At 49.6% G+C, this 14726-nt stretch overlaps 1 protein-coding gene across 1 annotated transcript in view; it reads right to left on the bottom strand.

The window, feature by feature from the left end:
• Positions 1-12481, bottom strand: part of TGFB1I1 (transforming growth factor beta 1 induced transcript 1) — a 28488-nt gene extending 16007 nt beyond the window's left edge. The window contains exons 1-3 of the mRNA XM_048516740.1: positions 12308-12481; positions 6731-6915; positions 2953-3003 (exon numbers count right to left, since the gene is read on the bottom strand). Of these exons, the coding sequence (XP_048372697.1) occupies positions 2953-3003; positions 6731-6815 (136 nt within the window). The 5' untranslated portion in view covers positions 6816-6915; positions 12308-12481. The remainder of the gene's footprint in view (positions 1-2952; positions 3004-6730; positions 6916-12307) is intronic.
• Between the last annotated feature and the right edge of the window lie 2245 nt (positions 12482-14726).

Below are 14726 nucleotides of genomic sequence, written 5' to 3'. Positions count from 1 at the left end.
TACAAGCCCCTTGTTGTCAACCCCAAATACTGGTATTCCAAGGATGACCACTGCCTCTAAACAGGGAGGTTCCATTCAGCCATTGCTAATAAAGAATACAAAGTTCCTCACATGCCGTACGTTTCCTTTCAGAGGACTTTACTTTTGATTTTACTTGAACAGTTGCTTCCTTTTTGGCGATTATTTCAAAACAACGGCCGTTGTTTTACTGTACTTATTTTGTTCATTGTTGATGAACGATATTTTATTATTTTATTATCTCACTGTTGTTGTTTTATGCTAATGAAAGGCACTGACTGACTGAAGAAGAAGAGGAGGAAGAAGAGTTTGGATTTATACCCCCCCCCCCCACTTTCTCTCCTGCAGGAGACTCAAAGGGGCTTACAATCTCCTTGCCCTTCCCCCCTCACAACAAGCACCCTGTGAGGTAGGTGGGGCTGAGAGAGCTCCAAGAAGCTGTGACTAGCCCAAGGTCACCCAGCTGGCGTGTGTGGGAGTGCACAGGCTAATCTGAATTCCCCAGATAAGCCTCCACAGCTCAGGTGGCAGAGCTGGGAATCAAACCCGGTTCCTCCAGATTAGATACACGAGCTCTTAACCTCCTACGCCACTGCTGCTCCTTAGCAACTTCCTCACCAATTTCTTTCCTCACCAATTTCTTTCCGCACAAAAACGGCGCTGTACTTCAGCTATCCATTTCAGAGCCTAAAACTCCCTGTGTTAGGTCCAAACTCCCTGCTTTAGGTCCAAACTGACATCCGCGGGTGGGAATCACTCTTCTGAGCTTCCTCTTTTCTACAATATTTTTGTAGGGCCTTAACATGAACACACAGAAGACGGAGCCTTAAAATAGAGCCATTACTCTATCACTGAAGTCAGCATTGTCTACCCTGACTGATAGGTGCTGCTTAGGATCCCAGGTCAAGGTTTTGCAAAACACTTAAGACCGGATTCTTTTAAAAAAAAAAAAATTCCTTCAAAAACCAAAAAAAACCCAAAGTTTTTTCAAATAAAGGTTTAAAAAAAGACAAGATAACTATCTACACCTAAGTGTCTATAAACGGTTTCCAAAGATCTAAAAACAAGTCCATGTACAACTGCCAGCTATATGCCATGAGTTCAAATATTGTCAGATTTCTAAAGTCCACAATCTGTTAGTTTACTAGAGGTGCAGTTTTATCTTTCCGGTGCTGTAATATGAGTATTTTAGCTGTAGTAAGTAAGGGCACACGGAGGGTCCATTTAAGATCAGATCTGTGATCAGCCTAAGATTATCATAGATTTTCATAGCTCATTTGAATGCTACCTGGTCTACATGAACCAGGTAGACTTGATTCTTTTAACCAGAGTCACTGAGGAATGAACCTGGAATTTTCTGCATTCCAAGCAGATACTTTTATCTCTGAGTCACAACAACTCTTCCACGGCTATTGTTTTAACCTGCGGGCAACGGAACAATGAAAAGTTGAACGCTTCCTCCTCCTTTCCAGTCACCATCTTGAGAATATGTTTTCTTTTGAATAAACATACATTACATATTACATATTTTAATGTTACTTAAGTAGGACCCAGCTCAGGCATAGCACAAGCAGGACTGGGTTGTAACAAACCTAAAACAAATTTAGGTACCAGATTCTAGAAGAAATAGCCGGTCCCCTGTCATCAACTTCAGTTCTGTTCTGGTCGCCACATCTCAAAAAGGATATTGAAGAGATAGAAAAAGTGCAGAGAAGGGCAACGAGGATGATTGAGGGACTGGAGCACCTTCCTTATGAGGAGAGGCTGCAGCGTTTGGGACTCTTTAGTTTGGAGAGGAGACGTCTGAGGGGGGATATGATCGAAGTCTATAAAATTATGCCTGGGGTAGAAAATGTTGACAGAGAGAAATGTTTCTCTCTTTCTCACAATACTAGAACCAGGGGGCATTCATTGAAAATGCTGGGGGGAAGAATTAGGACTAATAAAAGGAAACACTTCTTCACGCAATGTGTGATTGGTGTTTGGAATATGCTGCCACAGGAGGTGGTGATGGCCACTCACCTGGATAGCTTTAAAAGGGGCTTGGACAGATTTATGGAGGAGAAGTTGATCTCTGGCTACCAATCTTGATCCTCTTTGATCTCAGATTGCAAATGCCTTAGCAGACCAGGTGCTCGGGAGCAACAGCCGCAGAAGGCCATTGCTTTCACATCCTGCTTGCGAGCTCCCAAAGGCACCTGGTGGGCTACTGCAAGTAGTGCAGTGTGGCATTGCATCAGATGGGACTCCTGGTTCTGATCCGAAATGGCTTGTTCTTATGTTCTTATGCTCTTATGTTCTAACATGAAGAAGAAGAGGAAGAGAAGGAAGAGGAAGAGGAGGAGTTTGGACTTATATCCCCCTTTTCTCTCCTGTAAAGAGACTCAAAGGGGTTTACAATCTCCTTTCCCTTCCCTGCACCCCCCCCAAAACACCCTGTGAGGTGTGTGGGGCTGAGAGAGCTTCCAAGAACTGTGACTAGCCCAAGGTCACCCAGCTGGCGAGTGTTGGAGTGCAAAAGCTAATCTAGTTCACCAGATAAGCCTACACAGCTCAAGTGGCAGAGTGGGGAATCAAACCTGGTTCTCCAGATTAGAGTGCACCTGCTCTTAACCACTACAACACGCTGGCTCTCTGTGTATGTCAATTCAAAACTAAACAAGTGAGCATCGTTTTAACTTTTTGCCTTAGGTACTAGGAAATGCCCAATACTGACCCTGCCATTAGCAGGCTGCTAAAGTTACTAGTCCTCATTTGTTTCCCAGAGAACTGAAGATCTTGAGTCTTAGCCCTTCCCTTAATAGATACTATGAAAGATCCACAAAAGATAACTTTGAAACCCCTAGAGCTTGTTGCTTCTGAACAAAGACTTTTAGTAGATTATGCAGTATTTGTCATTAGTATTCAGGAAAGGGGCCAATAGATGGTACGTACCAAATGAGACAATACGGGGGCCAAGCGAGAAGGGAGGGGGATCAGCACTACCTGTAAAAACGAGACAGGACAGGCCATTGTGTGGGGAGAACAGGCAGAAAGGGGCCAGTTCTAACCTATTTCTAACCCCTCTGCATTCCCAAGAAGTACATGGATCTGCCCTCCCTCGTTATAAGCATAGGCATAAGCATAAGCATTTTTATTGTCATTGGGCACGCACAACGAAATTTACAGCGGCATTCCTCGACGCACACAATTTCAGACTCATACCCCATCCTCACTTTCCCCCTTCCTCCACCCATCCCTACACAGCCCCAAACACATCAACACGAAGCCGCGGAGTTCAGCACAGCCACAGCTCTAGAGTAGAAGCTGTCTCTAAGCCTAGTTTTGATAGACCTGTATCGTCTGCCAGATGGTAACAGTTCAAAAAGAGAGTGTGCTGGATGAGATGGATCTCTCAGAATATTTTGGGCTTTCTTTAGGCTTCGGGAATTATAGAGTTCTTCCAAGGAGGGGAGAGGGCAGCCGATAATCCTCTGTGCAGTAGTGATCACCCTTCCTATCTGCCACTGTGCAACTGGAGAACCATACACAGATGCAGTAGGTTAAGACACTCTCTATAGCACAGCGGTCAAAGGACACCAGGAGTTTTCCATTCAGTTGTTGTTTCCTTAGAAGTCTCAGATAGTACAGTCTTTGCTGGGCCTTCTTTACCACCGCGGCAGTCTGTACGCCCCAGGTCAAGTCCTCTTTAATCATAACGCCCAGAAATTTAAAACTAGCCAGCCGCTCTACTTGATCTCCATTTGTAGTCAAGGGCTGAATTTCTGAGCTATTCCTTCTATAGTCCACTATAAGCTCCTTTGTCTGGTTAGTATTATACCCCCACAACAACTTGTGAGGTCAGTCAGGATGAGACGTATGACCCACGGTTCCATGGTTGGCCATGGATTTGAACCTTGCTCTTCTTTGTTCTGTTATGGTACTCTAACCACTACACCACACCATCTCTCGCTTAGCTAGCAGGCCACCCCAACATGTGACAACTGCACTTTCGAGCTATCGTAGACCTCTGCCCCCAAGCCTCTGCCTGGTTTGAAATCGGTGCACCTTTTTCAGAGGTGAGGGAACGGTATTTGGCAAATAATGCTCACCTGACCCCAACAATTCAAAAACACTTTCCTGACTCCGGAGCAATTGGATTCAAACGCCTGAATCCCAGGAGCGTACTGCCCAGGGGGACATATGGGGTCAAATGTCACCGGGCTGCAGCCATTTAGTCGTGTGGGAGGTGGCCATTTAGTCCCGCCCCCACGCCCCTCCCCCTCCCCCCGGGTCCATGCACTGATTTCAAGAGAAGAGATGACCTGGTGCAAAAAAAGTTGTTTGGTCGTGGTGGGGGAGGGCGGCCGCCCATACTGGGGGGGGGGGGGGGACAACACTCAGATTTTGCACCAGTCCACATTTTCCTAGATACACCTCTGCAAATCCTACCGCTTTGGAAGTCTTGCCAGCTGAGGCAAACTGTCCCTCCCAACCGCAGGCAAACTCACGCAGTTTCCCAAACAATCGCCCTTTTGTATGACCCCCAAGTTCAACAGCGTTTTGAATTTCCAATCTCAACTGATTCACCATCAGCAGACCACACGGACAAACGCCCTCCAACGTTTCAGAAGTGAAAGCAGGGACGATCGCTGGCGTCCACACCCCTCATACCGCACCGAGGAAAGACTCCCTCCACACCCAACTTTACATCCCGGAGAGCGTTCTTCTCCGTTGCGTGCCCGACTAAAATTTTTGGTCTCTGCCTGCAGCCGACTGAAGAAAGGGGGTGTTAATAAATGGACCGCAACCACTCCCTTCCTTCAAAGTTCAAGGATGCTTAATCTCAGAATTGATCTAGCTGGGCTTAGCCTGGAAAACTGCAACACGAACACATTCCAAAACTTTCCTGTCTCAAAGTCGAGGGGACCGCAATGGAGAGGAAGAGCAGAGAGTATACCAGAGGTCTTCAAACTATGGCCCTCCAGATGTTCATGGACTACAATTCCAATCAGCCCCTGCCAAGCATGGCCAAGTGGTAGGGCTCATGGGAATTGTAGTCTATAAACATCTGGAGGGCCATAGTTTGAAGACCCCTGGAGTATACACAAAGGAGGGAACTGAAGTTGGTTCCCAGGTTCCCTATTTGCAAATCCAATCGTAAATAATGATGGTGGGCTAGAGAACTCTGCAAGATAATCACTTGACTCCCCCAGACCATGTATCCCCAGATGAAGGGGAAATCCCCTATTAGGGAAACTATGCTGTTCCCCTGTTCCAAAACACTGGGAGCAGCTGTGCCCCCAAAAAGGAACTTTTTTTATTCTGATTCTGGGGACTGCACCTTACAAGGAGGCACGGGCTTTTCCCCATGCAACTCAAAGTCAGGTGCCCCCAGTAATCCCCGGGCAAACCTTATTCTGCAGATCCTATCAAAGTGATGCGGTAGGATTTCTGGGGAAACCTGACTTTGAATCAAGTGGTTCAAAGCGGGTTTGGGGTTACAGAAGGGATGCCACATACACACACCCCAATTCTTTATTCACTTTTCCTTATCACCCTAAGTGGGATTGCTGGTGTACAATGAACATTTTAAAAAACCAGATCTCCAAAGCTTTCACAAGGGGTGAAACAGAGACCGCAGTTCAGAAGGGACAGGTATCAGAAATCGGAGTTTGTCCCTGGTAAAAAGGTTCCCATTATCTCTATGGCCCCTTCCGCACACGCAAAATAATGCATTTTCAAACCACTTTCACAACTGTTTGCAAGTGGATTTTGCTATTCCACACAGCTTCAAAGAGCACTGAAAGCAGTTTGAAAGTGCATTATTCTGCATGTGCGGAATGAGCCTATGAAAGAATCACCTGGAACAATGGGTTTTGTTGTCATTAGGGCCTCAACAAGATTATTCCACAATGCCAGAAGACTGTTTTTTTAAAAAAAACCACCCCTAGCTTTGTATTCTAACAACCATCCAGCATCCCTTCGAGAAAAAAATTGTGTTTGAGAGCTCCAAAATAATCAGATAACATTGGACCTGATCCACGTTGAATTACAATACTGAAGTTCTAGCCTGCTTACAAAGCTTTCCACGCTTATTCCCCACGATATTTTCAGGAATAATAATATTGAATACTTCTCCACACTTTTGTTTGCGTGATAAGCCTTCGCATTATCTTAGAAATCGGTATCACAATCCTGTAAGGTAGTTCAGTATTATTACTCCTTGGCTGCAGATGAGGCCGGAGAGAATAGTAATGCTGAGTAGTTTACAACAATCCTGGCATGTTGTTCAGAGAGATGCTGGGACCCACCTTGTAGGATCCTGGCTGAGAGCTGGAGAAGGGTCTGCCCATCCCATACCAGAACTACCTACAACGCATCACCTCCAGTAACAGTACCCAATAATCCCCCGTCAGAACAAGCTTTATCCAGATCACACATCCCTAAACAGAGGGCAGATGGAAGACCATACAGGCCTCAGTTTTGGTCCAGTTGTCAGTCGCTGACTCTTGCTACCAAATGTGCATGCTTGGTTTTGGAGAAAGCCTCAAAAACGGCTAAATAGCTCTTGTGAAATTAAAAAAAAAACTGTCAAGAATCTGCTGGACCAGAAACCTTTCGACAAAGAAAGTGAGAGCAATTACCCTGGCCACAACAAAATAAAAGTTTTGTAAAGACTCTTCGATCGTAAGAGAGAGACCACAAGGAACAGAGAGACGTCGTCACCCACCCAGCTGCACGCAACTTGGGTTAATGCCTCCCAAATATCCATGGCAGCCTTTGGCCGTCCCTTCCACACTGCTCGTCCAGTCCATCGGCCTTAACTTGCAAACTCTAAGGCAGGGACGCCGCTGCTCCCGGGTCTGTGCGGTGTCCCAGCGCACAGCACTACAGAAACGTTAGTGGCGGTTCAGCCTACAACAACAAAACAATTTGCGTTACAGCGAGACACGACGAAATCTCAAAACAGCCTCCATGAGCAAAGCCCCTTTTAAAAAAAATCACACTTTGTTAAGCTACCAGATTCCCTGCATTGCAAAATTCACATGTGTAGCCCAAATGTGTTCACTCACACACACACACACACACACACACACAAGCACGGACAATTTTCCAATGGGCTTTTCTTCCACATCTGCCAACGAATCCTGCTCTTGTCTGAGAAAGAAAGCTCTCCGGCATATGAATCTCTTCTTGCAGGCATTTGAAGTATTCTTCGGTTTTCGACCACAGAGTTATAATTATAATGGTCGTCCCAAAACTATTCTCTGTCCCTGGAGCGGCTGCCCACACTGGGCCTCTGGCGGGCCAAACCAACTCAGGTTTTCCTCGAGCCTCGCTGGAATAAACCCCTCTATTGGAACCCATTCCTGTTCCAACAGAGAGCTGATCTCTCCCCAGCTCTTCCATCCTTTCCACGGATTCTACAACCACCCTACCACTCCCACTCAGAGATCCTAGATTCACACTAGTCGTCCACGTCCACGATATTTGGCAACAGAGGAATAGATCCTGCCCAGACCAACGGATCTGTCAGCAACGCTCTTTTTACTGTGCGGCTATCAGGCAGATCTTCCGGCCAGATTCCTTTGAAATCCTTTGGGGCGGCACTCCCTAGCTAGACAGAAATTTCCCTTTTCTCGCTTGGACGTGCAGCCCTTCCACCTCACTCCTCTGGCCAGCCGAGGATCTCCCTTTGCTACTGCCTCCCATTCGACCACCCGGCAGACTTCTGCAGTAAAGTTGCTCCTACTCCTGCCCTATGATTCCCCCTTGTACCGTCCTTCCTGGGTCATCTCAGACCGTAAACCCAGGAGGCCGAAGAGAAGAAAGGTCCAAGGAGCGCAATCGAGAAAAAAAGAGAATCTTTCGAGCTGTTATTCCAGCTGCTAGCTGGGAGATGAGAACCAGAGGAATGGGGGGGAATCTAAGGGGAAAAAATGAAAAGGATCTTTCTCCCCTACCCCCCTCGCCGCCCCACCCTTCTGGCTGATGTCACAGGGCAGAAATGCATCCAGCTAGAAAGGAAACCACAGAGAGGGAGACAGGAATGCAACAGTCAAGAAGGGAGGATAAGAGGCGTGTGGGAAGGAGGGGTGGGGGTGGAAGACCAGGAGCTGACACCCGAGTAGAAGCGATTCCAGAGACAGTCTGCTGTTTATCCCAATTGATTTGGGGGGGGAGGGGGTTGCACAAGATCACAGACTAACCATTATCAGATTAACCCAGAACAGGCCCCCAGAAAATATTCCAGTCCTTAAGGCAGAAGAAGAAGAAGAAGAAGAAGAAGAAGAAGAAGAAGAAGAAGAAGAAGAAGAAGAAGAAGAAGAGGAGGAGGAGGAGGAGGAGGAGGAGGAGGAGGAGGAGGAGGAGGAGTTTGGATTTATACCCCACCTTTCTCTCCTGTAAGGAGACTCAAGGTGGCCTACAAGTTCCTTTCCCTTCCTCTCCACACACCTTGTGAGGTAGGTGGGGCTGAGAGCGTTTGGCAAGAACTGTGACTAGCCCAAGCAGGAACGTAGGAGTACGGAAACACATCTGGTTCACCGGATAAGCCTCCGCCACTCAGGTGGAGGAGTGGGGAATCAAACCCAGTTCTCCAGATTATTAGAATCCACCTAGTCTTAACCACTACACCACGCTGGTGTAGTCTTAGCAGCACTGCTTACAGACATACACAGGTCTGCTGGTTCACACATGCCAGGAGGATTAGGTGGGAATACAAGTGGCAGAGATTTGTGGGGGGGGGGGGGAGGAGGCAGTACGTCAGACCCTGGACAGAGGGTCACAAAGAATATGACTTTGCAAAACTCCCACCCAGTTGGCTTTGCAAAACTCCCTCCCAGCAGAACTAGCAAAGAGAAGAGGACTAGACCATGTCTCCGTGGTGGCGAACCTCTGGCACTCCAGATGTTATGGACTACAATTCCCATCAGCCCCTGCCAGCATGGCCAATTGGCCATGCTAGCAGGGGCTGATGGGAATTGTAGTCCATAACATCTGGAGTGCCAAAGGTTCGCCACCACTGTAGGTGGGGTGACCAGATTCCCCTCTACCACAGGCAGGGAATGAGGGGGTAGAGTTCTCAGATCCAGGCTGGAAAACTCCGGGAGATTTGAACCTGGAGGCTGGAAAGAGCAGGCACCTGGGGGGGGGGGGGGTTTACAACACCATAAATTCCACCCCCCAATGCATCAATTTCCTCCAGGGAAACCAATCTCTGTAGGATGAAAATCAATTGTCGTTTTGGGATGGGAGTCTCCAGGTCTTACCTGGCTGGCATCATCCCTAGTTCCTGCTGTGCCAGGCAGATATGCAAGGAGTTTTCTGTTCAAGCTGGCAAGCAAAACCGATACAGTCCATAATAAGCCCTCCGGGCTTGGAAACCTCATTTTCCTGCATGCTCGGTCCGCAATTTACAACACAGGGCAGCTTCCACCAGGGAAGATCTCCTTTAGGCCAGTCAAACTGATGTGTGGAGGTGCAGCACCAGTCCCACGTGGATCCTGTCCCATGTCAACCTCCAGGTGGCACCTGGAGATCTCTTGCAATTACAACAGACCACCACAGGACCATGATCAGTTCCCCTGGAGAAAATAGCTGCTCTGGAGAGTAGATTCTATGGCACTATGCCCCACTGATATTCCTCCCTTCTTAAAACCCAACCCTCTCCAGGCTCCACTTTCTAAATATCCAAGCATATCCCTTCCTCAAACCCAACCCTCTCCAGGCTCCACTTCCCAACTATCCAAGCATTTCCCTTCCTCAAACCCAACCCTCTCCAGGCTCCACTTTCTCAATATCCAAGCATTTCCCTTTCTCAAACCCAACCCTCCCCAGGCTCCACTTCCCAAATATCCAAGCATTTCCCTTCCTCAAACCCAACCCTCCCCAGGCTCCACTTTCTAAATATCCAAGCATTTCCCTTCCTCAAACCCAACCCTCCCCAGGCTCCACTTCTCAAATATCCAAGCATTTCCCTTCCTCAAACCCAACCCTCCCCAGGCTCCACTTTCTAAAGATCCAAGCATTTCCCTTCCTCAAACCCAACCCTCCCCAGGCTCCACTTCCCAAATATCCAAGCATTTCCCTTCTTCAAACCCAACCCTCTCCAGGCTCCACTTTCTAAATATCCAAGCATTTCCCTTCCTCAAACCCAACCCTCTCCAGGCTCCACTTTCTAAATATCCAAGCATTTCCCTTCCTCAAACCCAACCCTTCCCAGGCTCCACTTCCCAAATATCCAAGTATTTTCCCTAGCTGATTCTGTCCGCCTCCCCTTCCGCAGCCACAATCTTTATGGTACCCAAAACACAAGGCTGGAGGGGGCCCCTCTCTCCCCACTTTATGGCCAGGCTTTCCCCAGGCTTTTTTTTTGTGGGGGGGGGGGGTCATTTCAGTTCCATCTTTCAGAGGAAGAGTGGGTGATTTTAAAACCCTACTCTGCCAACAACCAAAGACTGAAAGAACAGGATTCTGGTACTCCTGAGTCCTCCCATTTCTCCTGGCCCGGTTAGGGGCAGGGCCGGGGACCAGCGGCCACGTCAGTCTCCAGCAGAGTTCCTGACAGGCCACTGTTAGAACCTCCACCAACGCCAAAGAAGCCCAGGCCACGATGACAATGGGTGTCACTCACCTGTGGCCTTCTCCTGTATCCCTACTGACCAATGACAGGGCAGGAAGAAGCACCAGGTGAGCAAACCTCCAGCCTTGGTATCGCTGGCCTGCTCTTAGCACTGACTTGCAGCACCAGAGAAGCCCCTTAGCCTGACTCGTTCTTGGCCCGTAAACTTTCCAGTCTGCTCTGGCTGGAGTGGGAGGGGGGGGACGGCACCCCAGTTGGCCTGTCCAGCTGAGGCAGCTGCAGGAGGAGAGAGGGAGGGGGAAGGATTCTCCAAAAGCCCCCTTGTTCTCCTTCTGGCGGGGCGCCTCCGGGCAGCGATTCCGCAAAGCCACAGGAATACGCTGAGAAATACATTCCTTCTCCGGATGGGAAGGGCTGAGGAAATTTGCCCTCTTCCCCCCCCCCCCCGCACCCACCATGCCAGCCAGGAGGAGAGGGAGGGGGAGGGGGGAACCCAATGGAAAAAAAGGGGGAGAGGGGAAACTTTGACACAGACACACGTGTCAAAGAAGAGAGAAGAAAACGTTGACTGCCACCAAGAACGGAGGAGGAGAGCAATACGTTTCCCAGGCCCCTTCACATATGCCTCCCCACCCTCCCTTTTGCGAGCACACGCTTGGGCATGTAATGTGAACTGTCAACCCGGGCAAAGCAGAGTCTCCCGACTTCTCAGTCAGTCTCCCCCAAAGCATCACTGCAAGTTGCAGGAGAAAGGGAAGGAGGGAAAGGAGAGAAACAGAGCGAGGAGGTCTGACTGACTGTCAAAGCCTGGGGGCTGCAGGAGGAGGAGAGAAGGAAGAAAGGAAGAAAGGAAGGATATCTGACTGACTGTCAAAGGTTGGGGGCTGCAGGAGGAGGAGAGAAAGAAGGAAGGAAAGAAGGAAAGGAAGGAAAGAAGGAAAGGAAGGAAGGAAGGAAAGGAAGGAAGGAAGGAAGGAAGGAAAGAAGGAAGGAAGGAAAGAAGGAAAGAAGGAAAGAAGGAAAGAAGGAAGGAAAGAAGGAAAGGAAGGAAAGAAGGAAAGGAAGGAAGGAAGGAAAGAAGGAAAGAAGGAAGGAGACAGAGGAAAATAGAAGGAAAGAAAGAAAGAAAGAAAGAAAGAAAGAAAGAAAGAAAGAAAGAAAGAAAGAAAGAAGGAAGGAAGGAAGGAAGGAAGGAGGCAGAGGAAAATAGAAGGAAGGAAAGGAAAGAAGGAAAGAAAGAAAGAACAAAGGAAGGAAGGAAAGAAGGAAAGAAAGAAGAGAAAGAAGACTGACTGTCAAAAGAAAGGGCAAAGCAGCAGGAAAGGAGGAGAAAGAAGGAAAGAAAAGGAACTGACTGGAGGAAGGAAGAAGGAAGGAAGGAAGGAAGGCAGGCAGGCAGGCAGGCAGGCGAGCGGGGCTGGGCTGGGCTGGGCTGGGGGGAGCGCAGAGGCCGGCGCAAAAGCAACAACTGTCTGCGAGGAGAGTTTGGAGAAAGGGTTCGGGGGGCGCGCAAAGGAAGCGCGGCCGGGCAGGCCGAGCAAGGCAGGGCTCTTGCAAAGAGGGAGCGCGAGCCGAGCGAACAAAGCACGCCAAGCCGAGGCAGCGCAGTTTGACTCGCAGAAGTCAGAAGGGAACCAGACGAGCAGCCGTCGCGCGCTTTGGGGACCCGGGCAGGCGGGCGAGGGGGGCGCGGGGGCGGGGGCGCGGCGGGGCTCCCCTTACCCAGATCGTCCATCCCGGGCGGGCTCCCCGACTCCCTCCCGGCGCCGGCGGCTGGGCGGCCCCCGCCCCAGTGACGCGCCTTCCCGGAGCTCAGCGCAGCCCCGCGCCTCTCGCCTCGCTCGCTGCTGCGGCTGCCTGCGGGTGACCATTTATGGCAAAGGGGACTCCGCGCTCGGGCAGGCAGGAAGGATGGATGGATGGGGAGGGAGGGAGGGAGGGAGGGAGGGAGGGAGGGAGGGAGAGAGAGATCCGCTGGGGGGGGGGGGTGCCCTGCTGGAGTCTGCCCCAAGACATTTTTCCACGCACCCCCCAGGACTGTAAAGAAGCAGCCTGTAGCAATGCCCTCTTCTTCTCCATAGGGATGGAGTCGAACTTCTCCAGAAGATCAGAGGAGGTTGGCGGGCAGAGTGGGGACTCGAACCCCCAATTGTCTGGGGGAAATGGGGGTTAAGCCCGGGAAAGGAAACAGAGAGGGACTGGGAGCGACCCAGCAGGGAAAGGGGGGACCCTGGGTTCTCAGGTTGCAGCTGGCTTATGGCGACCCTGTAGGGCAGGGGTCTTCAAACTATGCCCCCCCCAGATGTTCATGAACTACAATTCCCATCAGCCCTGCCACTTAGCCATGCTGGCAGGGGCTGATGGGAATTGTAGTCCATGAACATCTGGAGGGCCATAGTTTGAAGACCCCTGCTGCAGGGTTTTCAAGTGTGCCATTGCTTGTCTCTGCATAGAGACCTTAAGTGTTCCTTGGTAGTCTCCCAGCCAAGTCCTAACCAGAACCAACCCTGCTTAGCTTCTGGGATCTGACTAGATCAGGCCATCTAGGGCAGGGTAGTTTGTTCATGTGCCTTGAGTCAAATTGTGTTATGATTTTACCTGTATTTTAAATGGACCGTTGTGGGTTTTCCGGGCTGTGTGGCCGTGGTCTGGTAGTTTTTCTTGCTTACCGTCTGTGGCTGGCATCTTCAGAGGCCCGGCCCGTGACTCGCCTCTGAAGATGCCAACCACAAATGAGGGCCAAACATTAGGAGCGACAAATACCAGATCACGGTCCCACAGCCTGGAAAACCCATAACAGTGGGTTGGTTCCAGATGTGAAAGCCTTCAACGTTGTATTTTAAATCGTCTAATTTTTTTTTATGTTTGTCACATTGTGTACCCCAGTTAGGAGGCATGGCATAAAAAAATCATATAATCGTAGAGTTGGAAGAGACCCCAAGGGCTATCGAGCCCAACCTCCTGCAATGCAGGAACGCACAACTTCTGATAGCTGGCCATCCAGTTTCTCTTTAAAAACCTCCCAAGGAGGAGACTCCACCACACTCCGAGGTCGTGCATCCCACTGTCAAACAGCTCTTACTGTCAGGAAGTTTTTTTCCTGATGTTTAAGTGGAATCTCTTTTCCTTCACCTCGAACCCATGACTCCTGGTCCTCGTCTCTGGAGAAGCAGAAAACAAGCTTGCTCCCTCACCAAATATCTAAACCTGGCTCTCATGTCACCTCTTAACCTTCTCTTCACCAAACTAAACCAGGGGCGTAATGCCCATTGGGCAAGGAGGGGAGCCCAGGGCACCACCTGGGGGGGGGGGGCATCAAAATGCAGGGTTCGTTTTGGGTGCATTTTTGGACGTATCAGCCCCAAAAATTCAGGATATCATCTGGAGACTGTCCCAAGTTTGGTGCAGTTTGGTTCAGGGGGCTAGTGCCATGGACCCTCAGTGGCAGCCCCATCTCCTTAGCAAAGAATGTATGGGGCACCCCCTTTGAGGGTCCGTAACTTTGGACTCCTTGAACCAAACCTCACCAAACCTGGGGGGTAGCATAAGGACAGTCTCCTGATGATACGCTAAAATTTTGGTGCTGATATGTCTAAAAATACACCCCCTGCAGGCACTAATATCCTGGTCCAAAAAAATTTGGTCATGGTGGAGTGGCCACCCATGGGGGGGGGCATCCAACTCAGGTTTTGCCCAGGGCTACAGTTTGCCTCGTTATGCCCCTGAACTAAATATCCCCAGCTCTCTAAGCCTCTCTTCATACGGCATGGACTCCAGAACTTTGACCATTTTGGTTGCCATCCTCTGGACCTGTTCCAGCTTGTCGATATCCTTCTTGAATCGCTGTGCCCAGAACTGAACACAATATTCCAGGTGAAGTCTAACCAATGCAGAATAGAGAGGTACAATTACATCCCTCGATCTAGACCCTATACTCCTATTGATACAGCCCAGAATCGCTCAATCCTGGAGAGGGTGGCTCAGAGACTGTGGATTCTGAGCATCCAGGAGGCTTTGCTACCATCAGCAGGTTTACTGACCCATAGGACTGCGAGTTTCATTTGGCATGCAAGGCACACGCTTGGGGGCTGAGAGAAGTGCCTCCCTCCCTTGTTTTGCAAACCTTTTGCTTCCATTTCTC

Source organism: Sphaerodactylus townsendi, linkage group LG15 (assembly GCF_021028975.2).
Source record: "Sphaerodactylus townsendi isolate TG3544 linkage group LG15, MPM_Stown_v2.3, whole genome shotgun sequence".
NCBI lineage: Eukaryota > Metazoa > Chordata > Lepidosauria > Squamata > Sphaerodactylidae > Sphaerodactylus > Sphaerodactylus townsendi.
The sequence above is the reverse complement of the archived record's forward strand: the minus strand, read 5'-3'. Positions and strand labels throughout refer to the sequence as shown.